The sequence below is a fragment of the Salvelinus sp. IW2-2015 genome, linkage group LG2, assembly GCF_002910315.2.
Source record: "Salvelinus sp. IW2-2015 linkage group LG2, ASM291031v2, whole genome shotgun sequence".
NCBI lineage: Eukaryota > Metazoa > Chordata > Actinopteri > Salmoniformes > Salmonidae > Salvelinus > Salvelinus sp. IW2-2015.
The window spans coordinates 3,194,516-3,220,074 of NC_036839.1; the positions used below are offsets into that span (position 1 = coordinate 3,194,516).

At 41.2% G+C, this 25,559-nt stretch overlaps 1 protein-coding gene across 2 annotated transcripts; it reads left to right on the forward strand.

Annotated features, from left to right (window-relative positions):
- The first annotated feature begins 1,353 nt into the window (after nucleotides 1-1,353).
- Nucleotides 1,354-23,595, forward strand: LOC111973306 (regulator of nonsense transcripts 3A-like). Of its 2 annotated transcripts, none has more exons than XM_024000632.2 (11): nucleotides 1,354-1,555; nucleotides 3,123-3,229; nucleotides 3,542-3,648; nucleotides 6,405-6,503; nucleotides 6,956-7,066; nucleotides 7,146-7,201; nucleotides 10,262-10,420; nucleotides 12,607-12,740; nucleotides 16,379-16,676; nucleotides 20,398-20,490; nucleotides 23,339-23,595. In XM_024000632.2, the coding sequence occupies exons 1-11, from the start codon at nucleotides 1,415-1,417 to the stop codon at nucleotides 23,504-23,506; spliced, it is 1,473 nt and encodes a 490-aa protein (XP_023856400.1). In that variant the 5' UTR covers nucleotides 1,354-1,414; the 3' UTR covers nucleotides 23,507-23,595. The 2 variants fall into 2 exon arrangements, with proteins under 2 accessions (XP_023856400.1, XP_023856405.1); XM_024000637.2 differs by having other exon boundaries at nucleotides 20,413-20,490.
- The last annotated feature ends 1,964 nt before the right edge of the window (nucleotides 23,596-25,559 follow it).

Consider the following 25,559-nt stretch of genomic DNA (forward strand, 5'->3'; position numbering starts at 1 on the left):
CTGTCACAGTTGYTGGCCCTTGATAATGTCCCGATATCAATATCCACATAAATTAATCAGTTTTTTCCAAATACACGAGTCTCTCACCTGAGCGCCACCACCATTCTGTCTGGTCCATTTTTCCCACCAGTACACCACCAGCATGTGAGAAGTCTGAACGTGATCTCTCTCCATGCTCACTCCACATGCGCGGTCTCAGGAATCATGGCGCACTCCTGCCGCCCGTACCCAGGTTGATGGCTCCGACTCAGGTCACAGTGTTAAAAGTCACGGTCGTGTTGAATGCCTTTGTCGCTCTTTCTTCAGCCAGTTAGGGAGGGTTTTGAGGTTCACACACTGTTCCTGGTCAAATGATCCCTTTCATGCATTAAGACACCATCTGAAGCCCACCTTGCCATTACTTGAGAGAGGACAGAGCAAAACAACAGTTTAAGACACTAAAACAGGGAGCTAACTTAATGACTCCAACCTAATGTAAACTTCCAACTTCAACTGTAAATTAACCTTGTAAAATTTCACAGACGTTTAATAAAGCTCAAAGCAAGTTTATTCCCCCTTTGGGTCATACAGCTGCATAAGACAAAAGACATTTTCACACAAGCACTGATATTTAACACTTTTTCCTATGCTGAGTATCCTTCTACACATCTGAACAGCCAATGCATCTCTGTTGCTAGACAGAACCTTAGTGATATCTGTTCTCCCTCACGTCATCTGACCTCTGCCCCAAAGTGCTCACTCCTCCGCAACTCACGGCTGTCATGTTGACTCGAAAATGTTCTTAACTGATTTGCCAAGTAAATTTTTGTTGTTGTTGCAGCGCTCCATTTTAAATTAATGTAGCCTACTTCTGGAGTACCCAAACGCAACTCACTTTCGGTCTGATTGAGGCATAACTATAGGACTCTCCCTGCAACATCAGACGCGCACTGAGGTCCACGAGGAATCAAAATTCTCTTTTTACTTTCTTATAGAACTTCAAGTTTGGGGAATGTTGATTTCCCTTATGGATGTCACTGATGTTATCGTTTATTGCCAAGAATATCCCGGGAAAGAACACAGTATTTCTTAAAACATCTTATTAAGATGCAGTAGACCTACTTCCTCACACATCCCACCAGCGACCAGCCTTCTAATATTGTCCTATTCGCAGCTCAGACCTGTAAAGACTGTTTATAACATGTGAATACTAAATAAATCAATAAACTATAGAAGTCGCACTTATTGTATATTAAAAACGTATTTTCTTTATAGACAAACTGATAAATGAGAAGTGCGCACGACATAAACAACACAACACAAGCTCTTGCGGAGAGCGTCCTTGCTGAGGCATTGAAGAATCGCGGTACTTGGTTTGGAACTCTCGCGAGGGGACATAGCGACTTCCACAGGAGAGGAAGAGAGATGGAGAGAGATGAGGTCTGAAAAGGACCAAATGCCCGGAGGCAGGGAGAAAAGTATCGTCGAGATACAATTTAGAGACATTCCGAGGGAACAGGACGCCGTCTTTGTCAACTCAAAGCAGAAAGAAGAGAAGAAGGAGATATTTACTAAGGTAGGCAGAGCGCTGTGATGGCGTGTTTGTTATTGCAGTCGGCCGCAGATGTGAACGAGGCAACATAATCGGCACCACAGGCAGCGAACGCGAGAGGTATGCTAAGATACAATTTATGCTTGATCCGAAAATGTTGTCGGTTCTCCTTATGGAGGGTGTGACGCATTTACGGAGCCTCCGGAAGGCACGCAGATGCCAAATTGAGCTCTCTGTACTGCATCGCCATGCGCCTACCAAATTTTCTAACGATCTGCATTAGGCGCATGCAATATATGTCAACAACAACATACACTACATGACCAAAAGTATGTTGACACCTGCTGTTGAACAGTTCATTCCAAAATCATTCATATTGAGTTGTTCCCCCCTTTGCTGCTATAACAGCCTCCACTCTTCTGGGAAGGCTTTCCACTAAATGTTGCAACTTTGCTGCGGGGACTTGCTTCCATTTAGCCACAAGAGCATTAGTGAGGTCGGGCACTGATGTTGGGCGATTAGGCCTGGCTCGCAGACGGCTTACCAATTTAATCACAAAAGTGTTTGATGGGGTTGAGGTCAGGGCTCTGTGCAGGCCAGTCAAGTTCTTCCTCACCGATCTCGACAAACCATTTCTATATGGACATCACTTTGTGCATGGGGACATCGTCATGCTGAACCAGGAAAGGGCCTTCCCCAAACTTTTGCCACAAAGTTGGAAGCACAGAATCATCTAGAATATAACTGGAAATAAGGGGCCTAGCTCAACCATGAAATACAGCCCCAGACCATTTTTCCTCCTCCACCAGACTTTACAGTTGGCACTATGCGTTCGGGCAGGTAGCGTTCTCCTGGTATCTGCCAAACCCATATTCGTCCATCGGACTGCCAGATGGTAAAGCGTTGTTCGTCACTCCATAGTCAAATTTCTGCCCTGGAAATGCGTTCTAACTGATTTACTGGAAAGGTGCCATCTGATGACAGTGCCACGTTGAAAGTCACTGAGCTCTTTAGTAAGGCCATAATTCTGCCAATGTTTGTCTATGGAGATTGCATGGCTGTGTGCTTGATTTTATACACCTGTCAGCAACGAGTGTGGCTGAAATAGCTGATTCCACTAATTTAAAGAGGTGTCCACATACTTTTGTGTATATATAGTGTATCTGATGTAGTAGGCCTATGTTTGAACAAAGTAATATGTCTGTTTGCTGTACTATCGTATGCATGTCACGCTACTGTAGCTTATGCTATGTTGATAAAGTGGCAAAGGTATAGGCGGTGCACTTCTGCCACAAGAATGCCTAGAACACATTGCTCAATTCAATGAACATAAATACCCACCTGTAAACAAGCACATGCTTGTGTATTATAGACTATATTTAGGTCTACCTGTCAAGGCAATGGAAATTGTCTATAACTAGATATGAAAATGTAATCAAACAACCAAGACACACAGTACGAATTCAACGATTAAGAGTCAATTCCATCCAACTATTAACGTGACCATGAATGTCTTTGGTGTCTTGCCAATTCTAGTGTAATTTCAACCTACTATTTTGTGTTTGTGCATGTATGTCCTTCTCGGTTCCAGGTAGTAATAAGGCGACTTCCACCCAACCTGTCTAAGGACCAGCTGGAAGAACAGCTCAGTCCTCTTCCATCCTTTGACTACTTTGAGTTCTTCCCTGCAGATCAAAGGTGAATATTTGGTAGGATACTCCATGTGTTGGGACAGGGTGCACTGACTTCACAGGTCAGTGTTTTTCTCAGATCTGCATCGGGTGATGCCAACATCATGATATTGTCATTACCCACAGATATTAAACAATTGGCTTCACCAAACCTTGGTTTGTGGATGAATTCTAAATGATCTTGCCAAAACAAAGCTAAAACACGAGCACAGCAATCTAATCATTTGTTTACCACCTAAAATCAGGGTGTATCAGAGAATATGTCATCATCGCCCTTTTAACCCCACATTTAACTCAACAACCTCTTAATTCCATGCAGCCTCTACCCACACTTGTTCTCCAGAGCTTACATCAACTTCAAAAACCCAGAGGACATCCTGCTCTTCAGAGACCGCTTTGATGGCTATGTTTTCATTGATAACAAAGGTATATTTATTATGTACACTACCGTTCAAAAGTTTGGGGTCACTTAGAAATGTCCTTGTTTTTGAAAGAAAAGCAAAACATTTTTGCCCATTTTTAAAATGACAACAAATTGATCAGAAATACAGTGTAGACATTGTTAATGTTGTAAATGACTATTGTAGCTGAAAATGGCTGTTTTTTAATGGAATATCTGCATAGGCTTACAGAGGCCCATTATCAGCAACCATCACTCCTGTGTTCCAATGGCACGTTGTGTTAGCGATTCCAAGTTTATAATTTTAAAAGGCTAATTGATCATTAGAAAACCCTTTTGCAATTATGTTAGCACAGCTGAAAAATGTTGTCCTGATTTAAAGAAGCAATAAAACTGTCCTTCTTTAGACTAGTTGAGTATCTGGAGCATCAGCATTTGTGGGTTCGATTACAGGCTCAAAATGTCCAGAAACTCGTCATTCTATTCTTGTTCTGAGAAATGGCGACTCCGGGATGCTGGCCTTTTAGGCAGAGTTGCAAAGAAAAAGACATATCTCAGACTGGCCAATAAAAATAAAAGGTTAAGATGGGCAAAAGAACACAGACACTGGACAGAGGAACTCTGCCTAGAAGGCCAGCATCCCGGAGACGCCTCTTCTCTGTTGACGTTGAGACTGGTGTTTTGCGGGTACTATTTAATAAAGCTGCCAGTTGAGGACTTGTGAGGCGTCTGTTTCTCAAACTAGACACTCTAATGTACTTGTCCTTTTGCTCAGTTGTGCACTGGGGCCTGCCTTTCTTCTTCCTATTCTGGAGATTCTCCATCGATCTTGCTTTTTAGTGCAGGTCTAGGCTTAATCTGTGTCAGGGAAACCTATCCTAAATATTTCCTATTACCAATGTGTTAGTGCTTAGTAGTTAGTGTTTACACAATGTTTTTGAGCAGATAGTCCTGTGGGTAGAAGTACGGTGCCTTTGGAAAGTATTCGTAACCCTTGACTTTTCCACATTTTGTTATGTTTACAGCCTTATTCTAAAATGTATTACATAAAAATAATTCCTCAGCAATCTACGCACAGTATCCCATAATGACAAAGTGAAAACAGGTTTTTAGAATGTTTTGCTAATTTATGTAAAATGTAAAATATAAAACAGATACCTTATTTACAAAAGTATTCAGACCATTCGCTGTAAGACTCGAAATTGAGCTCAGGTCAATCATGTTTCCTTTCATCATCCTTTAGATGTTTCTATGACTTTATTGGACTCCACCTGTGGTAAATTTAATTGATTGGACATGATTTGAAAAAGGCACACACCTGTCTATGTAAGGTTGACAGTGCATGTCAGAGAAAAAACCAAGCCATGAGGTCGAAGGAATTGTTCGTAGAGCTCCGAGATAGGATTGTGTCGAGGCACAGATCTGAGAAAGGGTACCAAAATATTTCTGCAGCATTGAAAGTCCCCAAGAACACAGTGGCCTCCAACATTCTTAAAAGGAAGAAGTTTGGAACCACCAGGACTGGCTGCCCCAAACTGAGCAATCGGGGGAGAAGGGCCTTGGTCAGGGAGGTGTACAAGAACCTGATGGTCACTCTGACAGAGCTAGAGTTCATCTGTGGAGATGGGAGAACCTTCCAGAAGGACAGCCATCTCTGCAGCACTCCACAAATCAGGCCTTTATGGTAGAGTGGCCAGACGGAAGCCACTCCTCAGTAAAAGGCACATGACAGGCCACTTGGAGTTTGCCAAAAAAGCACCTAATGACTCTCAGACCATGAGAAACAAGATTCTCTGGTCTGATGAAACCAAACTTGAACTCTTTGGCCTGATTGCCAAGCATCACGTCTGGAGGAAACCTGGCACCATCCCTATCGTGAAGCATGGCGGTGGCAGCATCATGCTGTGGGGATGTTTTTCAGCGGCAGGGACTGGTAGACAAGTCAGGATCGAGGCAAAGATGAACAGAGCAAAGTACAGAGATCCTTGATGAAAACCTGCTCCAGAGTGCTCATGTCATCAGACTTTGGCCAAGGTTCACCTTCCAACAGGACACGCCCCTAAGTACACAGCCAAGACAATGCAGGAGTGGCTTCGGGACAAGTCTCTGAATGTCCTTGAGTGGCCCAGCCAGAGCCCGGACTTGAACCCGATCGAACATCTCTGGAGAGACCTGAAAATAGCTGTGCAGCAACACTCCCCATCCAACCTGACAGAGCTTGAGAGGCTCTGCAGAGAAGAATGGGAGAAACTSTCCAAATACAGGTGTGCCAAGCTTATAGTGTCATACCCAAGCAGACTCAAGGCTGTAATCTCCACCAAAGGTGCTTCAACAAAGTGCTGAGTAAAGGGTCTGAATACTTATGTAAATGTGATATTTCAGTTTTTTTGTTGTTTTACAAATTGGCAAACATTTCGAAACCTGGTTTTACTTTGTCATTGTGGGGTTTTGTGTGTAGATTGAGAGAGGGAAAAAAAACAATTTGATCAATTTTAGAATAAGGCTGTAACCTACAAAATTTGGAAAAAGTCAAGCGGTCTGAATACTTTCCAAAGGCACTGTAAATAGTGGGTAGAAGTATAGTGCTGCTGGATATATATAATGCAATTAAACACATCCTCAATGGGCAACGTTCAGTGTTTAGTTGTGATGCTTCTTGTTTTTTTTGTGGTGCTTTATTGTCTCTGTGTGTGTGTGTGTGTGTGTGTGTGTGTAAGCTCTCTTGATCATTGTGTCAGGTGTTGTCTAATGATGATCTGTCTCCATATCAATTTTCGCTCAGGCCAGGAGTACCCAGCTGTGGTAGAGTTTGCACCCTTTCAGAAAGTCTCCAAGAAGAAACTCAAAAAGAAAGATGCCAAAGCTGGAAGCATTGAAGAAGGTGGGTGCTGGACCTGTGTCTCTCTTTTTTTTTTATAAACTATCCAGACATATAGCCTGGATGCCTGATTGTGTCTGCATTCAATGTCAAAACATGTTGGGTCTGGCAAACACAGACTGGAACCCATGCTACCCTTTACATTTATAGTATATGGGTTTTCAGCCCCCTCATTGTACTTTATGCATTTATCCAGCATCTGATTAATAACACAAATAAAATAAACACACACAAAGGCAGATAACAAACCTTTCTATTTTCTGAATAGAGATATACACCTATTACACCAAATGAGCGTATTCAGCTATGATAACATTACCGCCTGTCATCTGAAGCTTTAACCCTATATTTTACCCCCCCCTTTTCTCTTTACCACCACATCCTTGGTAACAATATGACTGATGGACCTCATCCCTCTCCTTGACTCATCCTAATCCTTCTCCCCCCCCCCGCAGACCCGGAGTACTGTCGCTTTCTGGAGAACTACTCCTGTGATGAGGAGAAGTCCATGGCCAACCCTGAAACCCTGCTGGGAGAGATAGAGGCCAAGACGAGGGAACTCATAGGTACTAGGATCAAGCAGTCAACCAATAAGTCCGGCATTCGATCAATCTGACTTTGCATTATATGTGATTTTCATTTCAGCCAAAAGAACAACACCTCTTCTGGAGTACATCAAGAATAAGAAACTTGAGAAGCAGGTAAGAGTACTGTAACAGTGGAAAATAACGTGTTTATAGTTGTCCTTTGTGGACTCTTATCCAGATATACAGTGGTTCCTCAATTAAAAGTTGCGTTATACCACGGCGAAGCCAATTTATGCTTGATCTGAAAATGTGGTCGGAGGCGCCGTATGAATGGTGTGACGCAATTACGGAGTCTCCGGAGTCATAGAGAGGCCAAATTGAGCTCCGTACCGCATCGCTGTGCACCTCTCAAATTGTGTAACAATACGGAGGGCTCTGTGTAGCTCCGCATTGACATAATTGGTTGACGGTAGGTGAGGGCGGGAGGTCCTGTACAAACTCACTTCCTTGACAATTAATAGTGTTCTGTATTATGTTATCCTGTACAAACTCACTTTCTTGACAATTAATAGTGTTCTGTATTATGTTATGTTTTATGTGGACCCCAGGAAGAGTAGCTGATGCTTTTGCAGCGGCTAATGGGGATCCTAATAAATACCAAAACTTCCAAAAGTATGTTTGCTCTGACTTCTGCGGAGGCCACATCGCAGTAAATGCTGTGTGGCCAATGCAGACGTCGGGTTGACCATGCAGCGCCTTTTACAGTGCTTGCCGTTAATGCTCCTTTTTAAGATCACCATGACATGCAATTTGTGAATACACTTCATGATTAAAATGTAATTATATATTTCATTGTAGACCTAAAGGAAGATCAAGCAAGCTGAGTCCCAATATGGACAGAATATTGTATGAAATATTTGGATGGTTATAGGCCAAAATCTGATTGTTTCTATCCAAATGTGACTCGTTCCATTATATCCTGGCCTTTATTTACGATAATTTTAGTTGTAGCCGGTTCTCCTATTCACAGCACTGTGACTGACAGCCATTATAAACTTCAGCACTGTGTGACAAGAAGATGCCCCCATCTCTCCCGCTAATTGGGATACTTTTGGATATTTGTTGTGTAAATGAGGGAAGGATATTCTGTAAATCGAGATGCCACCAGATGTTTGTTTCTATTGTTGTTATCTATTCGGTAACATTCCATAGATCTATACATTCAGAAGGTCAAAATCAATAGGCACACTGCGCTCGCTCCTATCCTCGCTCAGACGACGGACCGCAGCATTTAACGGTAGCCTAAACTGTGGCACCAATTGGGGTTTTAACACCTTGCCGAGTTATTGGTGGCGTGAATGTTTCTGTCCGAGAGTCTCTCCTCTCGCACTGTAGAGTCTTGCAAAAAATACAGCTTCGTAGTGAATTACCATGAATAAAAATAAAGAGCTATCTCATCAGCCCAAAGATTAGTTGGCGTSTGGTCCTGGAGTTGAGCGAGGATACTTGTGCCTTACAGCCCATTATATAAACAAAGAGTGGGTGCTTGTGGAGAGGGAGTTATTGATCATGGAGTGGGACAGTTCCCAGCACAAAACGGCAGATAACAGCCATTGTGAAAGAGGGATGTTGTTSATGTCCTCTATCGCTTCAACGAGGCCACACTCGCCGTTGAGGCAGGCAAACGGCCTACTCTTCACCTGGTAATTGTGTTGTTCCAAAGGGTAAAGTGTCACCTACAGCTGGATAGGCCTACAGTATATCTAACTTTTTTTTTTTTTTTTCTCAACTGAAAACATTCATCCATAATTCTACCAAGCCTACAAGCGTTTTGGCTCGAGAAGACGTTTTGGCTCGAGAAACTTACAATGCAGTAAATACATTGATCATCTCAGCAACATTTTYCCCATGGTCATGGAGTGGAGGAAGTGCAACTTAAATTTAGTTCAAATGCAGTTGAAATAAACATCTGCATTTTAAAACATACTTTTTTTAATCATTATTTTATTGACATTAAGATGTTGATGAACAAATACTAATGTAAATAATCATCTAATCAGGGGTGTTAAACTCATTCCATGGAGGGCCTAGTGTCTGCAGGTTTTAGATTTTTTCCTTTCAATTAAGACTTAGACAACCATGTGAGACGAATTCTTTACTAATTAGTGACCTTAATTCATRAAATCAAAGGGAGCCTTGACTAAGTAAACAATAAATAAACCGCAACATGTTGGCTAAAGGAATTGCATTCACGAGTAAATGCAAATGTTTTTAATCTTAMAACAGATAAAACATTCTTTATAAATGATTTTTGTATTTGTTGTGTTGTTTACACTGTTCCAAATGGTAAAAAAGATTGTTCACCTGTTTGATACAAGTCCCTAAAAATAGAAATCAACTCGGCATCAAGGGTCTATTGATATACTATGACAATGCATTTCAAAATAACAGAATAGCATGTTTTGAGTTTTATTTACCCGTGCTTAGTAGCCGAGGCTATATGGCTGCACCYCCAATTCATTAATTTATGAGTCATCACTCGCGTATTTTCAGTCAACACATCAACACATATATATTTTAAGACGATAATGGAATATAACATTACATTTTTGTTTGTCTTACAATAAAAGCATTACAGTGTAACAAGAGTTATAGTAAGTAATYGGCTACAGTCCACTTACAGCTTCTTCTGACAAGGTAGAAACAAAAAAAATACATGTATTTTTCTGGGTGTGCACGCGGGACAGAGGAAGAGCAATTCTTAAACATTTTTATTTAACCGCCTACCAGGGAACTGTGGGTTAACTGCCTTGTTCAGGGGCAGAACTACAGATTTTTACCTTGTCGGCTCGGGATTTGATCCAGCAACCTTTCCGTTACTGGCCCAATGCTCTAACCACTAGGCTACCTGCCACCCTAAATGCAATCACCCTCTTCTTCTTCATCCTCATCATTCAGTTTATTCAAATTCAATTGTGAATTTAAGAGGCAATTATCAGTTTCTATGACCCATTCATCAATGCACATCATTCYGATAGAAGAGAGACACATTAGCACCTAGGTACCAGCGCTTTACTCCCAACCCAGAAGCATAATCAGTGTTCTAGCTCCCCCTTGCGGTGATGCAAAGTACTACAATCTACCTCAGTGCTCTGCAGCATAAACTCAACCCTTTTTAATTTAGGAACCACTGTAGATTAACTCACTACGAGATGCCATTTTTTTTTTCTGCAGAGGATAAGAGAGGAAAAGAGAGAGGAGCGTCGACGCAGGGAGATGGAGAAGAAACGCCAGAGGGAGGAGGAGAAAAGGAAGCGGCGGGAGGAGGAGAGACGCAAACGCAAGGAGGCGGATAAACTGAAGAAGCTGTCGGAGAAGGAGATCAAGATTAAGGTGGTCACTGATTCTGTTGAAACTAATTCTGTTGAAACTAAGTTCAAATCAAAGAACATTTTGAGTAGTATATGCACATTCACTGAATTCAAGCGTTTAGGAAGCCCTTTGTATGCTGGGTTTTGTTAGTCTTAAGTTTTAGTTAGTTCGTAAACTCGGGACCTAGAGTTAAAGCTGCAATCAGCAGTAAAAATAATAACAAATCGCCGTCCCAGCCCGTTTCGGTAAAAAACTGAGGGATGGGGCTGGAGAAATGTAATCACTCTCAAATTCATAGTGCTAAGGATGACCAAAATTTGAGTTTTAGCCATATTTTGAGGCTATATAGTGTTTGTGTACATTTACTTTGTTTACAAACATTGGAGTAAAACAAACATATATACAGTTGAAGTTGGAAGTTTACATAGACTTAGGTTGGAGTCATTGAAACTTGTTTTTCAAACACTCCACAAATTTCTTGTTAACAAACTATAGTTTTGGCAAGTCAGTTAGGACATCTACTTTGTGCATGACACAAGTAATTTTTCCAACAATTGTTTACAGACAGATTATTTCACTTATAATTCACTGTATCACAATTCCAGTGGGTTAGAAGTTTACATACAATAAGTTGACTGTGCCTTTAAACAGCTTGAAAAATTCCAGAAAATGATGTCATGGCTTTAGAAGCTTCTGATAAGCTAATTGACATAATTTGAGTCAATTGAAGGTGTACCTGTGGATGTATTTCAAGGCCTACCTTCAAACTCAGTGCCTCTTTGCTTGACATAATGGGAAAATCAAAAGAAATTTGCCAAGACCTCCACAAGTCTGGTTCATCCTTGGGAGAAATTTCTAAATGCCTGAAGGTACCACGTTCATCTGTACAAACAATAGTACGCAAGTATAAACACCATGGGACCACGTAGCCGTCGTACCGCTCAGGAAGGAGACTCGTTCTGTCTCCTAGAGATGAATGTACTTTGGTGCGAAATGTGCAAATCAGTCCTAGAACAACAGCAAAGGACCTTGTGAAGATGCTGGAGGAAACAGGTACAAAAGTATCTATATTCACAGTAAAACGAGTCCTAAATCGACATAACCTGAATGGCCGCTCAGCAAGGAAGAAGCCACTGCTCCAAAACCGCCATAAAGGCAGACTACGGTTTGCAACTGCACATGGGGACAAAGATCATACTTTATGGAGAAATGTCCTCTGGTCTGATGAAACAAAAATAGAACTGTTTGGCCATAATGACCATCGTTATGTGTGGAAGAAAAAGGGGGATGCTTGCAAGCCGAAGAACACCACCCAACCGTGAAGCACAGGGTGGCAGCATCATGTTGTGGGGTGCTTTGCTGCAGGAGGGACTGGTGCACTTCACAAAATAGATGGCATCATGAGGGAGGATAATTATGTGGATATATTGAAGCAACATCTCAAGACATCAGTCAGGAATTAAAGCTTGGTTGCAAATGGGTCTTCCAAATGGACAATGACCCCAAACATACTTCCAAAGTTGTGGCAAAATGGCGTAAGGACAACAAAGTCAAGGTATTGGAGTGGCCATCACAAAGCCCTGACCTCAATCCTATAGAAGATTTGTGGCAGAACTGAAAAAATGTGTGGCGAACAAGGAGGCCTACATACCTGACTCAGTTACACCAGCTCTGTCAGGAGGAATGGGCCAAAATTCACCCAACTTATTGTGGGAAGCTTGTGGAAGGCTACACAAAACATGTTAAAGGCAATGCTACCAAATACTAATTGAGTGTATGTAAACTTCTGACCCACTGGGAATGTGATGAAAGAAATAATAGCTGCAATAACTCCTTCTCTCTACTATTATTCTGACATTTCACATTCTTAAAATAAAGTGGTGATCGTAACTGACGTAAGACAGGGAATTTCTACTAGGATTAAATGTCAGGAATTGTGAAAAACTGAGTTTAAATGTATTTGGCTAAGGTGTAMGTAAACTTCCGACTTCAACTGTATTTTGGGTTCTGATTGGGTAGAAGAGTTGAATTCAGCTCATGAGGCATTTTTAATGGATTCTTCAAGAATCAAATATAATTTACAAGTCAAAAAATGTATGTAGCAACTGGCCATTTAAGGATTAAAGAAAGAATAGATAGTTAGTGACTGTTTTGCTAATAACTGCTAGTCGTTTTTGGGTAGTAAGTGTGTTTTGGGCTTGCTTCAGCTCCTAAAGAAGAGTGACCGGGACGATGACATGGACTCTGACAGGCTCAAGGACAAAGGGGACAGTGGGGATATGGAGAGGGCCAAGTGGGACAAACCCAGTGGACAAATGAAGTTCAAGGAAGCCAAGGACAAGTTTGTACCTTTTTTAAGTGAACTATTCATGTAGATAAGTGAACTATTCATATGTTTTTTTCCCAGTCTCCGATGCTTTGTTTTTCTCAGTTCTGACAAACCAAAATTGGAGTTAGCTAGTGGTGGGATGTTTTCTATGCCTTAAGCCCTTTTCTCACCAACTGCATAGCAATCTTTTCATCCGAATTCACCAAAAATACAGATTCAGATTTTGAAGCACTAAACCATTCACACAAAGTCTGATACATATTTCCTTCCACTTTTCCAAACCATTRGTATAATATCACCAATGCTGCTGTGGTCATTTTCAGTACTAATATGCTGTTCATAGTAGCTAGAGAGGATGCAGTAATGAGAAAAATAATACACTACTGGAAAAACCAATATGCGACTGAAAATATTAGGATAGGCTTTTTATCTATAGGATGGATCATGACTCAATATGATATTATTGGCTACGTTTCATTCAGTGGCACATTTAATAAGAGAGGAAACGCAAAACTGGCACCTGTRATCATTTCTCACACATACAGTATGCTGACCATCATGATGCTTGCTGCCTACAGTTTTCTTTCTATCTGATTAAAGAGATGAAGTCCAGACAGGCTAGGTCTATTTTATTAAACTATGTGAATGGACATAAAGAATTAACGAACTCATAGCCTACACGCACACCCACCCACCTATCAATCAAAGCCTTCTGCAGCGCATCTTACTCAGACACATAAGCAAATCACATTTCTCCATTAACTTCAAAATCATTTCTGTTGGATATCAAAAACTAGTCTACGTTATAGAATAGTGCTCAATCATTAAAATTGACGAGGAAAGTTTTAAGTGGGAGATATAGAGACAGCGGTGATATAGGCTATGTGAAGATGAAATTGACAACCATTAGAAAATAAAAACACATGCATGCAACCTTTCCATAGCCTAATTGATCGGCCATTTTTTTAAAGCAGTGTGTGGTTAGTTTGACACTTCATTTGAACTTGAGTGCTTTATCTAAATCTGTGCAACCACTTATTGATTAGGGTAAACTCCGACGGATTTTGCCTGTCTTTTAGGGATGCTTATAGAACAGGTGATCGCCTAGATTCACTTTAGTAGGTCTATTAAAAAAAAWATATATATGCTATACGAATGATTCATTAATATAGACTCGGTACTGGTACCCCATATATATAGCCAAGTTATCATTACTCATTGTGTATTATTACATGTTATTACTTTTTTATTATTTCTCTATTTTCTCTCTATTTTCTCTCTGAATTGTTGTGAAATGTCTAACTTACATGCTGACCAAACTGGACACGTTGATTTTGTTCACCCACAKCAGAAGCGATCAGGACACGCAGGTTGAAATATCAAAACAAACTCMGAACCAATTATATTTATTTGGGGACAGGTCAAAAATCATTAAACATTTACTTGCTGTTGCTAGCTAATTTGTCCTGGTATGAAAGGGGGATACCTAGTCAGTTGTCCAACTGAATGTATTCAACTGAAATGTGTCTTCCGCATTTAACCCAACCCCTATATAAACATCGGGTTGTTATTTTACCTGAAATGCACAAGGTCCTCAACTCCGACAATTAATCCACAGATAAAACGGTAAACCGAATTTGTTTCTCGTCATCTCTCCTCCTTCCTTAAGGCTTATTTTTCTTCATTGGACTTTATATGGCGGTTGGCAACCAACTTTACAGCAACCTACTGGAGTGTGCACCTAAGTTCATCTTTCATTCACCCACGTGGGTATATGCTCCTAAAAACCAATGAGGAGATGGGAGAGGCCGGACTTGCAGCACGTTGAGCGTCACAAATATAACCAATTTCTATTTTAGCGCCTGGCCATGCAGACGCTCGCTGACGCCCACGAGCGGTGTGGGTGCAATGATTGAATAACGTGTATGTGTACATTTATTTTGCGACGCGAGTGGTGTGGTCAGCATGTTACACAGCTCTCTGTCTTCCTTACTATTCCCTTCATGCGCAATTCATGCATCTCTGCTGGCAACTCGACTTTCTCTTCCCCCTCTCTCWAGCGCTTGAATGAGCAACCTATATTGACAATGAACAGCAATATAGTTTGAAACTTATTTCAAGCCTAGGCCTATTCGAGGAGACAAGCATAGATCGATCCTCTTGGTTACAGCGTTGGCAATGAACTGGCAGGGACGTTTGTATGGCGAGAGCGATGTTTAGCTAGTGTGATGTGATCACATTGGCTATTGATACATTGCTGCACTGATGCAATGTTAATGTAAAAAACAGGCAGAGAAATGTATTAATTCATTCATTCACAGAACGAAACCCACAGACCTGTCAGTGGCAGTGTCCCCGATAACAATTTCAGCTTATAGACGGTTGGCTGACAAGTTCACGCAAATTATTTGCTTGCATCAATGTGGCCGGAAGCCATGCTTTGTTATGATTCTGAACAGTCAGATAGCTAGCAAAAATGACAAGGACTGCCATGTGGGGAATCGATGGTGGCTCATTTCAGCTAGTTTTATCTTGTTCTTGACACCATGTCTTGTTTTGAGGTGTTTTGACTGATTTCATGTCAATGCTAATATGGCTAAAATTCGCTAGCTAGCTAACCAACAACTGTAACGATCTATTTGAGAGACAAGTGCTCATTGTGCAAATGTATTTGTTTTCAATAAACWTTTGTAGATTAAATATAGTTTACATATTGTCAACAATCTCAGCCAACTGTTTTGCCCCATGGTTGTCAGCGCAGTGGTTTTGTTGCTAAACAAACAACCCCTCTATTTTCACATGTGAAAGCAAAAATCTATCCAGTTCTGATTTAAATAATTGACGGATTGCAGCAGGACAATATTTTTGTTTTATTGGTTCTTGTTTTATTTAATTGCACCAAAGAAAACAAGTGATAGACAACAATACAGATTAAAAAAATMAGACATGGGCCTCCCGAGTGGCGCAGTGGTCTAAGGCACTGCATCGCAGTGCTAGCTGTGCCATTAGAGATTCTGGGTTCGATTCCAGGCTCTGTCGCAGCCGGCATGCGACCGGGAGGCCCATGGGACGGCGCACAAATGGCCCAGCGTCGTCCGGGTTAGGCCGGCAGGGATATCCTTGTCTCACTAGCGAATCCTGTGGCGGGCCGGGCACAGTGCACGCTGACACAGTCGCCAGGTGTACGGTGTATCCTCCGACACGTTGGTGCGGCTGGCTTCCGGGTTGGATGGGCATTGTGTCAAGAAGCAGTGCGGCTTGGTTGGGTTGTGTTTCAGAGAACGCATGGCTCTTGACCTTCGCCTCTCCCGAGTCCGTACGGGAGTTGCAGCGATGAGACAGGACTGTAACAACTACCAATTGTATACCACAAAATTGGGGAGAAAAAAAGGGTGAAAAATACACACAAAAAKACAAACAAGATGTGCTCGTATTAATTATTTTCGTCCGAATCAAGGACTTTGTGAGAAAGAGCCTTTTACTTTGAGCGAACTTCCTTATCACAGTGGGATGCCAACTTTGGCCATGACCCACCTACAACCTTACCTTTACAAAACGAATGTTTCTATTCAGGGCCAAGGTCTTAAACTGATACCACAACCCTCCAGTGTGATAACCATTCTAACTGTTCTTCCCTTTCCTGCCACTAGGGGTCAGATGGAGAGCGATAAGGGAGAACATGGCCGCAGGCAGAGAGACAAAGACCACAGAGGAAGAGACGAGGAGAGGAAACGACAGCGCCACCACTATGAGTTTGACAAGTTCATACGGCGCAAGGAGGAGACAAAGTGGGGTAAAGGCTACTGCCAGGACCGGGCCAAGAAAGATGGCCACCACCACGGCTCCTACTCCTACTGTCCCAGTACGGGCGACAAGGTGGGTAAGGAGGACAGGGAGGGCATTGGCGCTAGCAGGAAGGACCGCACCCGGAACAAGGTGAGCGACAAGGTGAGCAAGAGAGGTTCTGGTGTTGGGGTAGGTTGTTCTTTTTGTGGTTCATTTTTATTGAAAGAACATTGGTAATGTACAGAAGGTTACGTTTTACATTACAGTGCCTTTATTACTGTGTAATTATTCCTGTACGTACACTGTAAAAACTATTGTTGCAAGGTTGGATTCGTTTGGACTTTTAAGTATTTTTAAGTTAACAAAGGTTGTTTTACATTCTTCTGATATATTCAGTTTTTTTTTTACAATATAACCCCACCATACAGTGGTTTCTCCTTTAAAAGTTGTGAGCTTACACCGRGGGACTTAGAGGTACCCAGCGCCACAGCGTCATTGCTCCAGACCACCACAAGAGGGAGTTAGAGCACTCATTATGCATTTGGGTCCAAAGGTTTTTATATGACCAATCATATTGAGTGGTTCCAATGACGAATTTGACGCGGACCACCTGTGCCTGGTGACTTCAGCAAAGATGGCTGACAAAACATTACTGGAAGCAAATGTATGTAGTTATAACATCATAACGAGTCAAGAAAAAAAATTACAATTGAGAGGAATATGTTAGTTAATGTAGAGACAAATGATTGTGAATATTTTTTTGTTATAAAGTTAATTTACAAAAATTGCTATTTAGCAAGTTTTCCCCCCCCAGCCATATCCAATACCAGGTGTATCAAACTAATTCATTATAGCAAGCAGGGAGCAGGTTTTCGAACCCTCAACATTCTTGCCCGAAGTCCAGCATGCTATCGACTGTGCCCAAATGTATTCATTTGGGTTGGGATCGATTGTGGCTAAAAACACTGTGTCAATTGGAATCTTTTACGTGGAAAGGGGAAAAAGTATTATTATTAGTTTTTCACAAGCATAGCAGGATGGGCTATTAGCTGAACAATAGACTATTCAACCTTTACTAAAGAATTGTCTAATAGCCAAGCTAGGTGTGAAACTCCCTCCTCCTCAGCTAACAAATKATTTTCAGGACTATCTAGAAAAAGCAGCGGAGATTCGCAATAGGTTTCTAAGAGGAGGCTGTTCTCCACAATGTGTGGATGAAGCTCTTTAATTTTTTATTGGGGAAACCACGACAATGAACTGCTACAAAAAAGACCCGCTAAAGAACACTCTAATGTTCACAACTACATGTACTTTGAACACGCGAAAAGTGGGAGATGCGGTCAAGAAACACTGGCATGTTTTATTTATGCGATAAATTGGTCCATGCTAACTGCCAGCCACAAAAGAAAATCAGCCAAAATGTTTTGGGATTTTCACCCTCCAGACATTATTTCCCAAAGGTCTTAATTATGAAATGCCTATGTATGTAATGTTGTAAATTTGAACATGAATTATGCCCCTATTTCAGATTACTCGTTTTACTTACACTGGACCCAATGATTTATGAAAACTTGCTTGGTAGGTCGATGTCCTCATTGTGGTTTTACAGACGTGTTTAAGACGTTTTATGTACACACTTTATTTGAATATTTATGAAATGCATATTGTTAAATTTGGTAGCACTTATGTTTTTCCTTCGCCTCCAACCCCTTTCGATGTGTGGAACGGATGTGGGTGTGGCTAGGTCTACATCAGGGTGCTAATTTAAAAAAACTCATAAAAGCTCTGACAAAGGCTGTGAGGCCGATACGTAAAGCTTATTAAAGATCAGTGATACGATCAAGAGCAGTGTGCGGGTTCCTTCTTTTTCCTCATCTTATCCGGCTGTTGCCATGCACCTGAAAAAAAGATAGCTCAGATGTGCGAGTGCCTTTTTGAATTTTGAATTTGACTTCACAAACAACAAGAGGGCTTAATTGGAGTCTATTTCTTCGGAGCCTAGACCTATATAAAATAACTTAACTGGCTGAGGTAGGCTGAGGCTTTATTAGGCCTACTTACAATTGCAACTGGTCAAAAATGTAGCATCCTACATAGAACAATCATTTTAAAGAAAAAAAAGTCTGCACGTTCGAACTAAAACAATGTAACTAAAAATAAAGCGCACATTTGTAATTCCCAAACTCTAAAAGTAATTGAAAAGGTAGATACAAATGATGTATGACATTTTGGTTACAATAGAAAATGTAGCCCATCATGCAAATGATTCCTATTAGCAGGACAATATACTTTTTATAGCCCGGCTACTGTTGTGAAAATCCCTCAACTTGCAATGTATTCGATTAAGTACTCTAAAGTGTTACACGGAACCCAAACCGGCTGCGCGCGTGCGCCATCGTGCGCTATCGTGCATAAATTTATTTCCCCCCCCACACCAAACGCGATCACAACACGCAGGTTAAWATATCAAAACAAACTCTGAACCAATMACATTAATTTGGGGACAGGTCGAAAAGCATTAAACATGTATGGCAATTTAGCTAGCTAGCTTGCACTTGCTAGCTAATGTTAATTTGTCCTATTTAGCTAGCTTGCTGTTGCTAGCTAATTTGTCCTGGGATATAAACATTGAGTTTTTATTTTACCTGAAATGCACWAGGACCTCTACTTCGACAATTAATCCACACATAAAACGGCCAACCSAATCGTTTCTAGTCATCTCTCCTCCTTCCAGGCTTTTTCATCTTTGAACTTATATGGTGATCGCATGTAAACTTTCATTGTATTACCACGACAACCGGCAACAAAGTTCGTGGGTACCTGCTTCTATAAACCAATGAGGAGATGGGAGAGGCAGGACTTCCAGCGCGATCTGCGTCAGAAATAGGAACGACATCTATTTTAGCCCTTGGTGTCGCAGACCCACGCAAGCAGTGTGGGTGCAATAATTGAATAACATGGATTTCTATATTTATTTTGCGAGTAATTCTTTATGGATCCAACTAAATCAACATCTGCATTTTGAAATAGTTTTTGAAATAATTATTTTATTAACGAAATGTGTTTGTTTATTAGGCTACTGTGCAGTCTACAATACATACTGTAGTTAACATGGGACTCTTTCAAAATGCAGATGTTGATTTAGTTATGGATCCATAATMAATTACTATGGGAATAAATATCACTGATTTACAGAAATATTGGAACAAAGTTGTCTAATGAAGGCAAACAATTTAGAATCCTCCAATCCTGTAGCCTACTCCCAACCGTCATGTTGTTCATCGCTGTATTTTCCATTCCATCCTAACGGAAACCCTGAGGGTTTTGTTTTTRGTTTTTCTCTGAATAGAAACACCATAATATTAATCAAATTAATTAAGCCAAATTTCTTAAAATTAATCCCATATTCTATGTTATTACAAAAAAGGTTTTAAATTCTCTGGTAATGCCAATACGGAATACTATCAAATGCTTCTCAAAGATGCCCTCTGGTGGTCAAACTAACATTAACTTGCAGTAACAGAAAAAATGGCTGAGTATTAAATGACATGCCACAGAATGCTGCGGCAGCACACAAGGTGTGCCACAGTACGACGCGACTTTTAAAGGAGGAACCACTGAACACATTTCCAGCTGCTTGTCGCGCAGCATGTATACCCAAGTCTGTGTTTCGTCAGCTGCGAAGACAGTGTTATACTGTTACAGGGCAGTGGAGACATTTTTTATTTCAATACAACTTTATTGTGCACGAGATGATGATTTACAGCGTAAGATGATCGTATGTACTGTCATCCTACATCGTGTTGAAAACAGTGAAAATTACAGTACATATGCACTACACATAAGAACATTACATATCTACATGTTGCTCCTATTGATCCAGGCTCGTGTCTCTCAGTCTGTGTTAGCCCATCAGGACAGAGGGACGTCCCAGTCAGAGGGGCCACACCAGATAGGAGGGGCTTTGCCAAACAAGGTACAGTCAGCTATCCTTTCCACTACCAGCTAAGGTACAGCTACAGCTAGACTTTCTACATGGGGGATGAGGGGGGGGGGGTTTATTCCGCCAGGCAAGCTCAATTAAAAGCAGATAAAGAAAGACAAAATACTTTTTAAACCCAGGTCTCAAAGGTGGGGGCCGGGGGTTGGGGCATCTGCTAGTACAGCATCTAACATATCAACATCTAACAATATGCTTTTGATATATTTTGGAGAAAAAAATGATTAAACGTCTTCTTCTCCAGAACCACTGGAGCAATCGGCACCAAATTCGTTATATAGCATCTATGGATACACATCTTCAATATTTCCAAGACTAGCTGAAACAATATGGCCGCTATAAGCCAATGAGCTTGCATGAATATTTTTTCCTGTCCAACAGTGCCAACAGTGTCAATCTCAATGTGCTTGCATATTTTGAGTCTTGACAGTGTTAAGAACATGAATGTGTATTGGTCAGTAGCGACCATGTTGTTTGAGATGCTAACCTGGAACATATTGTGTTGAGAGACCTTGATCCATAGATACTATATATAAAATTTATTCTAGATCGGTCCAGTGGTTCTGGAGTAGATGTCATTTAAGTGTTTTTCACAAAATTCAAAATGGCAGAAAATCCATTATGGTGGACCTTATGGGTTCATGAGGCAAATTTGTTCCTTGTGAGAAGAGGGACCTATGTACTGAATTATGGGATGAGGGGTGTGACCTTTTTAAAGGTTGCATTTTTACTCGCTTGTTGTAGCGACACCATGTGGCTAATGGCATTGCATCAGCGGGTGTGGCCCATGGCCATTTACCATCACGCAACTTGACTTCCTCCTAGGCCTTAGTATCTCACGGGAATWATTTTTTTTTTCACCAAATTTGCAGAATTGGTATAATAATAATAATAATAATGACGAGAAGAAATACAAAAATTGTTTCACCAGCTTCACTGCTTGAACCCCTAATAATCAACGGCAACAAATACAATAGGATTTCACCAGCTTAGGTGCTGAACCCCTAATAATAATAAACTCAGCAAAAAAGTWACGTCCCTTTTTCAGGACCTTGTCTTTCAAAGATAAATCCAAATAACTTCACAGATCTTCATTGTAAAGGGTTGTAACACTGTTTCCCATGCTTGTTCAATGAACCATAAACAATTAATGAACATGCACCTGTGGAACGGTCGTTAAGACACTAACAGCTTYCAGACGGTAGGCAATTCAGGTCACAGTTATGAAAACTTAAGCCACTAAAGAGGCCTTTCTCATGCAAGGAGGCATGAGGACTGCAGATGTGGCCAGGGCAATAAATTGCAATGTCCGTACTGTGAGACGCCTAAGACAGCGCTACAGGACGGACAGCTGATCGTCCTCGCAGTGACAGACTGTGTAACAACACCTGCACAGGATTGGTACATCCGAACAACACACCTGCGGGACAGGTACAGGATGGCAACAACAACAGCCTGTCCGCAATAGGCTGAGAGAGGCTGGACTGAGGGCTTGTAGGCCTGTTGTAAGGCAGGTCCTGACCAGACATCACGACAACAACGTTGCCTATGGGCGCAAACCCACCGTCGCTGGACCAGACAGGACTGGCAAAAGTGCTCTCCACTGACGAGTCACGGTTTTGTCTCACCAGGGGTGATGGTCAGATTTGCGTTTATTGTTGAAGAAATGAACGTTACACCGAGGCCTGGACTCTGGAGCCGCATCAATTTGGAGGTGGAGGGTTCATCATGGTCTGGGGCGGTGTGTCACAGCATCATCGGACTGAGCTTGTTGTTATTGCAGGCAATCTCAACGCTGTGCATTACAGGGAAGACATCCTCCTCCCTCATGTGGTACCTTTCCTGCGGGCTCATCCTGACATGACCCTACAGCATGACAATGCCACCAACCATACTGCTTGTTCTGTGCGTGATTTCCTTTCCCCTCCAAGACAGGAATGTCAGTGTTCTGCCATGGCCAGCGAAGAGCCCGGATCTCAATCCCATTGAGCATGTCTGGGACTTGTTGGATTGGAGGGTGAGGGCTAGGGCCATTCCCCCCCAGAAATGTCCGGGAACTTGCAGGTGCCTTGGTGGAAGAGTGGGGTAACATCTCACAGCAAGAACTGGCAAATCTGGTGCAGTCCATGAGGAGGAGATGCACTGCAGTACTCAATGCAGCTGGTGGCCACACCAGATACTGACTGTTACTTTTGATTTTGATCCCCCCTCCCCCCCGCCCCCTTGTTCAGGGACACATTATTCCATTTCTGTTAGTCACATGTCTGTGGAACTTGTTCAGTTTATGTATCAGTTGTTGAATCTTATGTTCATACAAATGTTTACACATGTTAAGTTTGCTGAAAATAAACGCAGTTGACAGTGAGAGTATGTTTCTTTTTTGTTAAGTTTACATGGGACTTATATAGAGCTTTTCAATTACCCTAAGTCGTTTAATTAATATATTAACATGGACACTCCCATTCTCAATGATAAAAATGTAGATCTTGAAAGAATAGTACAGAATAGGCACAGAACTCTGACACTATCAGAATCTTACAGTAAACTTCCATTAGACAGGTTTCATTTTCTTTCTGTCCTCTGTCAGAATGAACGTTATTCACTTACTGTAAATAGCCCTCTTATGGATGATTTCCCGGACAAAGATTAAGCCTAGTCCTGCACTCTCAATGTAGAATCTCCATTGAAATAGCTTTTTTGTCCAGAACTAGGCTCAATGTGTGGCCAGGAAAACGACTGATAGTTTAGCAGCCATTTTGCGTTGTTGTTGTGAAACAGATTGTGTCGCTTTTCTCTCCCGTGTTCCTGCCTCCTCTCCATACAGGACCGACCGGCCATGCAGCTCTACCAGCCTGGCACTCGCAAATGCATGGGCTCAGCGAGCAAAGGTTACGAGCTCCCCATCGGCCAGTCGCCAGAACACGTTGCGGTAGATCACTGCTATGAGGCCATTGCCATGGGAACAGGCTCGGAAAAGAGTAGTGAAGATTAGTCCAGTCCGTAGTCCGCTCCGTCGCTCTGATAGGCCTTTCACATTCTTTATGCYTATTGGGCTGCCAGATTGTAGGCTTGTGCATTACTAAACAACACGCATGCTCAAGGCTTTGGGGTTGATGGAGCTGCACTCACAGGTCACATCATTTGAACTTTCCGACACTTCTGCATCAAAACCTTTGCGCAAATAATGTGAAAGGCTTGTAAGATTGGCCCGCCCTGACAGAAGGAGGAGGGTAACAAAAATCAAACATTCCCAGAACATAATGGAAACATTTTCATTGTGTTCCCATTTGGTTGTATACTGTACATCACAAGAGAATGTTCTCTAAGCATGATGGGACCGAAGTTATAGGAAGTTGTTTGTTTCTTGCCTGTGTGTTATTCCCATGTTGTGTCACCCTTGGGTACAATAGCACAATAATGACCTTCATTCATGATGCTTTTTTTTTTACCCTGTATGTACAGTTGTTTCATGACAGGATAGTTCATCTGTGATGTTTACACGTCTGGTACATTCACTCATTTCAGAAACCACTGCCTGATAACAGTTATTTATATATATATGTTATAGTTATATTTTGTATATTCCACATGAGACATTGTGTCATTGTTTTAATGAGAGTGTACCTGAGGCAGCACATTATAAGCCAGTTTCCCGGACACAGATTACGCCTAGTCCTGGAATAAAAAGCATGGTCAACGGAGTAGCTTTTTAGTCCAGGGCTAAAATGTATCTGTGTCCTGTAAACTTCCCCTATGTGTCTGTCTACTAAGGAATATCTCATCAAGTGAGATCATATTTATAAGCCTTTTTAGTGATTCCATTTGACTGGGATGTTTTTCAAAGAAAGTCTATAGATTTTATCACAAAGAAAATATATGAAGTAGTGAGAATTATATTTAAGATATTCAAAATGTATTTGCAGTGTTGGATGTAGAACCTTTTAGAATATATTAAGCAAATAATTGTGTGTGTGTATGTGCGTGTGTGTGTTTCAGCGTTTGAGTGTGTGATAGGAGACAGAGAGGAAAATGTTTAGGTTGTCAACAATATGCTTTGTCAATTGTTCCCTTGTATAATGTGACTTATGACAATTCTTACATCATCGTGTTTCTAGTTGTCATAGACAGTAGCTATTTGTGTTAGGAAACATAAGGTGACGTGAACTGTCTTATAAAAGCAGTATTTCACACTTGAGCCAAGAAGAACAATAATTATCCATCATGGATTTAGAGCCCAGAGTTTTTCCTGGTCAGGTTACATGATCAACTAAAACTTCTGCCACTTAAATGTCATGGGTAAGTCGCTCTGGATAAGAGCGTCTGCTAAATGACTTAAATGTAAATGTAATGGTGAAAAGGAGGCAAAATAACATTAAAGGTGCTGAGTTTGATGCTGTTGAAAGTGTACATTTTCTAAACTGTTTGCACGGTTTTCTACCAAGTTGACCAACTGTTGGATTCAGCTGATACCTGAACTGCAGTGTGTTATGTTAGATATGTGTAACATGCCTTAGATATTTTTTGCACATGACAGTAAAATCACATTCTGGTTAAGACACTTTCCTTCTGTTTGTTTTCATGAAGAGATTTGAAAAAAAGTTAAATAAAACTATCCAATAGAGGTTTCCCTGGTCCTCGATTGAATTAATATTTTTTCTGTTTGAAAAAAAAGGATGTCCACTTCTTTATGGCTAAGAGTACACGTATAATATCCACTCAGTAATATATGTATATGTATATGTAATATCTTAATATTTCCATTACACTTTCTATGAATACCCTCTTCATGATGAGTACATTGTAATGCCTCATGGGCTATGCATACTGGCATTATGGTGCTCAACATAGGTGCATAGCTGTTCTATTAATAAAGCATTACAAGCCGACAAAGACAGCACAATGTTTTAGAAAGCTAGATGATATAATCCATATTCTGACGCATTGTTTGTGCAATGAGGAATGATTGCCATGAATCTCCATTGAACTCCATTCATTCTACTCTTACTTGATGTACGCCCTCTGTTGGCTGGTAGGCTACTGTACGT